The sequence below is a fragment of the Mandrillus leucophaeus genome, unplaced genomic scaffold, assembly GCF_000951045.1.
Source record: "Mandrillus leucophaeus isolate KB7577 unplaced genomic scaffold, Mleu.le_1.0 Scaffold331, whole genome shotgun sequence".
NCBI classification, from domain to species: domain Eukaryota; kingdom Metazoa; phylum Chordata; class Mammalia; order Primates; family Cercopithecidae; genus Mandrillus; species Mandrillus leucophaeus.
Window position 1 is genome coordinate 1289788 of NW_012103488.1, and position 5190 is coordinate 1294977.

General features: G+C 48.0%; 1 protein-coding gene across 2 annotated transcripts in view; it reads right to left on the reverse strand.

Moving 5' to 3' along the window:
* FFAR4 (free fatty acid receptor 4) overlaps window positions 1-491 on the reverse strand; it is a 30983-nt gene extending 30492 nt beyond the window's left edge. For both annotated transcript variants that reach the window (XM_011988471.1, XM_011988470.1), the window contains exon 1: window positions 2-491. In XM_011988471.1, coding sequence (XP_011843861.1) covers window positions 2-441 — 440 coding nt within the window. In that variant the 5' untranslated portion in view covers window positions 442-491. The remainder of the gene's footprint in view (window position 1) is intronic.
* Window positions 492-5190: the final 4699 nt, after the last annotated feature.

The following is a 5190-nucleotide window of genomic DNA, read 5'->3' on the forward strand; positions in this document are numbered from 1 at the left end:
CACGCCGCGCTGCAGGTGCACGATGCACACCATGCGCTCTAGGCTGACCGCGGCCAGCGTGAGGATGGTGACGCTGCCGCTCAGGGTCATCACGTAGAAGAGCAGGTGGCAGGCAACGGGGCCCAGCAGCCATGCCTCGGTCCAGCGCACGGCCAGCACCAGAGGGATCGCACTGATAAAGAGTAGGTCGGCGCAGAAGAGGTTGAGCACCAGGCAGGCAGTCGTGCCGCGGCGTCGTCGGCGCGCCACCAGCACCAGGGCGCACACGTTGCCCAGCAGCGACACTGCAAAGATGAGCGCCAGCACGGTTGTCTCCACTGCGGCCAGCAGTAGCCGGTGGTCGCCCTTGACGTCGGAGAAGAAGGAGAAGCGGGTGCGGTTGGCTTGCTCCAGGCTGCTCAAGGGCGCGTCGCCCGCTGCCCGCGCGCATTCAGGGGACATTCCCGGCGCCTGGCGGCCCGCAGCGGTCTGAGAGAGTGCTCATCTGGGAGACTACTGAGTGCCAAGGCGGGGAAAGAGGGAGGGAGGCGGTTGCGAAATCTCACCTCTGGCCCCCTCCCTTCTGAGGAGTGCTAGCGCTGGCTGCAGGGAGCTGCGCCCGGGGCGCGCGGGAACGAGGAAGTGCCCGACAACACTGGCTGCAAACACCACAGCTGGGTGGGGAGGTGGCGGCCTAGCCGGAAGCCTCGCGGCCTCTGGCCATTTTAAAGTGTACTCAGAAGCCAGAAAACTCACTTAGCGAATTCCTCGAGCCCCCGCAGGGCCTGCCTAACCTCCTTCATCCTTCAGGGACACTGGATGTTCGAAGCCTTTTGTGAACGGATTTAGCTAAAATTGATTTAAAAGTGTCAGAGCTGGCCTTTGGAGATTATTTTGGCCTGTGTCGTTCAGATTTTACTAAAGAAACTCCATGGGTCTGGAGGTAGATCCTAAAGCAACTTGTAATGAGTCCATATTTTTTGTGGGGGAGAGAGGTAGTGGAGATCTTTTATCACTACTTAATAACAGATCTTTAGGTGGATTATCTACTCCCTCTACCCCAGATTTTTAATCTATAAAATGGGAATAATAATACCTCATTAGGTTATTGTGAGGCTCACCTAGAGTTTGGCACACTTGGCACACAGTAATTACTCATTAAATGTTATCAAATGTTATTGTAACTAAAATGCATATATATTTTGCATTCTGAACAATGACATAAAATGCTTTCTTGTAAAAAGGATGAGTCCTTCCAAATTTTTTAATAAACTTGCCATCCCGGGAAGACAGATATTTCAAGGCCAGATACACACACAAGCTATGAATGTGCCCCAGGTGCCACAGTCTGAGGAGCACTGGGCAATCCAGTCCTGTTAGAGATAAGGAAACTGAGGCCCAGCCAGAGTGACTTGTCTAAGCTGTCCTCTGATTAGTAATGAAAGTCAGTCACCTGTCCCCGTCCCACGTATTTCCATCACACCACTGCAGTCTGGTTTTCTGTAAATGAGGAAGCTGGAGATGGAAAAGTATGCCTGTGGCCTAAGATCCAGTGGCCACTTCCCCAACCAGCCACCCTCCTACCACCCACATCTTCACCCCCTCTCCCCTCTGCCATATTACCAGGCCTCTCCCAGTTGCCCATTCTGTCTTCTAATTGTCTTTCTTAAGGCTGGATCTTAAGAAATCTAAGTACTGACTGGGCGCAGTGGCTCATGCCTGAAATCTCAGCACTTTGGGAGGCCGAGGCGGGTGGATCACTTGAGGTCAGGATCCAGATCAGCCATGGCCAACATGGTGAAACACTGTCTCTACTAAAAATACAAAAATTAGCTGGGTGTGGTGGTGGGTACCTGTAATCCCAGCTACTTGGGAGGCTGAGGCAGGAGAATTGCTTGAAACCAGGAGGTGGAGGTTGCGGTGAGTCAAGATCATGCCACTGCACTCCAGCCTGGGTGACGGAGCAAGACTGTCTCAAAAAAGAAAAGAAAAGAAAAGAAAAGAAAAGAAACCTAAGTACTTCAGGCTGGTTGCGTCAGTCGCAAGTACTGTCTGGGGAGGGGGTCCGTTTGTGTGTCTGCTTTTCATGGTATCAAACGGGTCTGAGCTGATAATGTGACTTCTAACCTGAGAAGTAGATGCTCAGCTTGAACACTGACTAGGTTCGAGTTGAAAAACAGAACTGGTTTGCTTCCTGAAACAGTTGAAAAAGGGCCAAAAACTGAAATAAAGGGAATTCAGACAAATGGGGTTTTGGCAATTGTCTGATTAGGGTCAGGGGATATTAGTGTTTGTGTGAGGGAAAGGAAACTATATGTATATGTACGTGTGTGTGTGAGAGAGAGAGAGAGAGAGAGAAAGCAAGAGGGAAAACACAGAGAAAGACAGAGAGAGATTGATTACATCACAGGCTGGTGTGATATAGACACAGAGAGGTTTCCCCAGAATGTACAACCAGGGTGGGCTCTCTGCACTCAAAGGCCTTCTCCAACATTAACCTCCTGGGTTCTACCAATGGCAAAATGTTGAGTGCAGAGGCTCATAAACTTTCTCCATTCACAGCACCTTCATGGTACCCCTAGGCTAAAAAAAAAACCAAACAGAAACAGTTTCTTTTTTAAGTAGCTGGGTTCAAACAACTTAATAAGACTTTGTGTCCTAACAACTTAGTAACTATCTTGGAAAATAATAATACATATGAATTGGGGTAAAAATGTTGTTGTTTCATTCTTTTTTTATTTTTATTTTTGAGAGGGAATCTCTGTCATCCATGCTGGAGTGCAGTGGTGCCATCTCAGCTCACTGCAACCTCCGCCTCCTGCGTTCAAGCGATTCTCCTTCCTCAGCTTCCTGAGTAGCTGAGATTACAGGCGCCCACCACCACACCCGGCTAATTTTTGTATTTTAGAGTACAGATGGGGTTTCACCATGTTGATCAGGCTGGTCTCAAACTCCTGACCTCAAATGATCCACCCACCTCAGTCTCCCAAACTGCTGCGATTACACACATCCGACCTGTTGTTTCATTCTTAAATAACCACAGTAAGGCTAGGTGCAATGGCTCACTCCTGTAATCCCAGCACTTTGGGAGGCTGAGGCTGGAGGATCACTTGAGCCCAGGAGTTCAAAACTAGCCTGGGCAACATAACCAGATCCCACTTCTACAAAAAATTAAAAAAAAAAAAGATAGCTGGGCATGGGGGCTTGTACCTATAGTCCCAGCTTCCTGGAAGGCTAAAGTGGGAGGATGACTTGAGCCTGAGAGGTCGAGGCTACAGTGAGCTATGGTCATGCCACTGTACTCCAATGTGGGCAACAGAGAAAGACCCTGTCTCAAAAAAAAAATTTTTTTTAAACCAACAACAATAGCTTCCTGATGGGCTAGATGCACTTGTTACACTCTGCACAGGTTTTCAAAACAAAATCATATTGAGCACTGCTATCCTCCTTTCCTGCTCCACGTTGATTTTAATGCAGTCCCTGCTTTTTATCACAGCAACTCCTAAACACTCAGCTTTGTAAAGGTACAATGTCATGAGCTGAATGCTGGAACTGTGAATTACCTAGCAGAGCTAGCAGTTCATGCAGAGCCGGATGGGTGTTGAGTAACGCCATTTCCCTGCGGTACCCGAGCACATGTGGGCACTAGCCTTTGAGGACCAGAGCCCTGGTTGGACAACTCGCTGTGTGACCTTGGGCAAGTTACTGTAGCTTCTTAGAGTTTCAGTCTTCCCATATATGAAAGGGGATAGCGATAGTACTGACCTCACAGGGTTTGGGGAAGATTAAATAAAGTTCCTTTACCTAAAGCATTTAGCATAGTGGTCACTGAGTGGACACGGTGGGTCAGGCTCTGTGGTCAACACTGTATATGGATTATGGACACAACTGTGCTGACAGTCCCAGTTTATGATACTATTATTATTATTGGAGACAAGGTCCCACTCTGTCACCCAAGTTGGGTATAGTGGCATGGGCATAGCTCACTGCAGCCTGGAACTCCTGGGCCCAAGTGATCCTCCTGCCTCAGCCTCATGAGTAGTTGGGACTACAGGTGCACACCACCATGCCCAGATAATTTTTTTATTTTTTGTGAGGTGAGGTCTCGCTATGTTGCCCAGACAGGTCTTGAACTCTTGGTCTCAAGCAACCCTCCCAACTTGGCCTCCCAAAGTGCTGTGATTATAGGCATGAGCCGCCATGGTCAGCCCCAGTTTATGAAATTATAAGAACCTTTTTCATTCTCAAATTGCCCTGGTTTGAAGGATAAAGCATATGGCCATCCTTCCTTTGCATTTGTTAACTCATTCAATTCCCCCACAAGTTGCAAACATTGGGATTTGAATTGAGACAGTCTGATTCCAGAGTCTTCGCTCTGAACCACTAGAGCGGTGCATCTTAACTGGGGGAGATTTTGCTGCAACCCCCACCCTCGGACATTTTGTCATGTCTGGAGCCGTTTTTAGTTGTCATACCTGGGAGATTGCTACTGATATCCAGTGCCAGGGACGCTGCTGCTAACATCCTACAATGCACAAGACATTCGCCATGACAAAGAATTGTCCAGCCCAAAATGCTGATAGTGCTGAGGCTGAGAAATCCTGTGCGCTTGAGACCTCACAAGACTTTACCTCTTATTTTTAAGCCTGTCGTGGGGTCACATCTAGTGGCAAAAGCCAAAAATGTTACCATTTTTTCTCATAGAGGTTTCACCACAACCTCTGTGACCCCTTTAACCAACCCATCAGGCTCCGTTTTGTGTTCGGGCCCCAGATGTGCACAGCTGTGAAATCCCTTTCATACACAGGTGCACAGCTGTGAAATCCCTTTCATACACGGGGCTGGGTGTGGCATCCTCAGGGTAGACAGACTTCACATATTCCTTGGAGACTGGACAGCAGATACCCGTAGGCTGATCCATCACTGTGAAAGTCATATTTATTGCCCATGGTATTAGTTCTTTACCTCTTCCACTCTCAGATAAAACCATAGAAACCGAGACAAGGATCCACCAAGCGTAAATCTGGACAGTCTCGTTTCTAAGCTAAAGAGAAAGACAACATTGCAGATGGCTTCTGTACCTCTTTATATTTCCAACCAAACAGGAGGGGAGAGGTGCACAGGGGACTTTCTCTGTGTATGCTTTTCTTTTCTTTTCTCTTTCTTTTCTCTTTCTTTCTTTCTTTCTTTCTTTCTTTCTTTCTTTCTTTC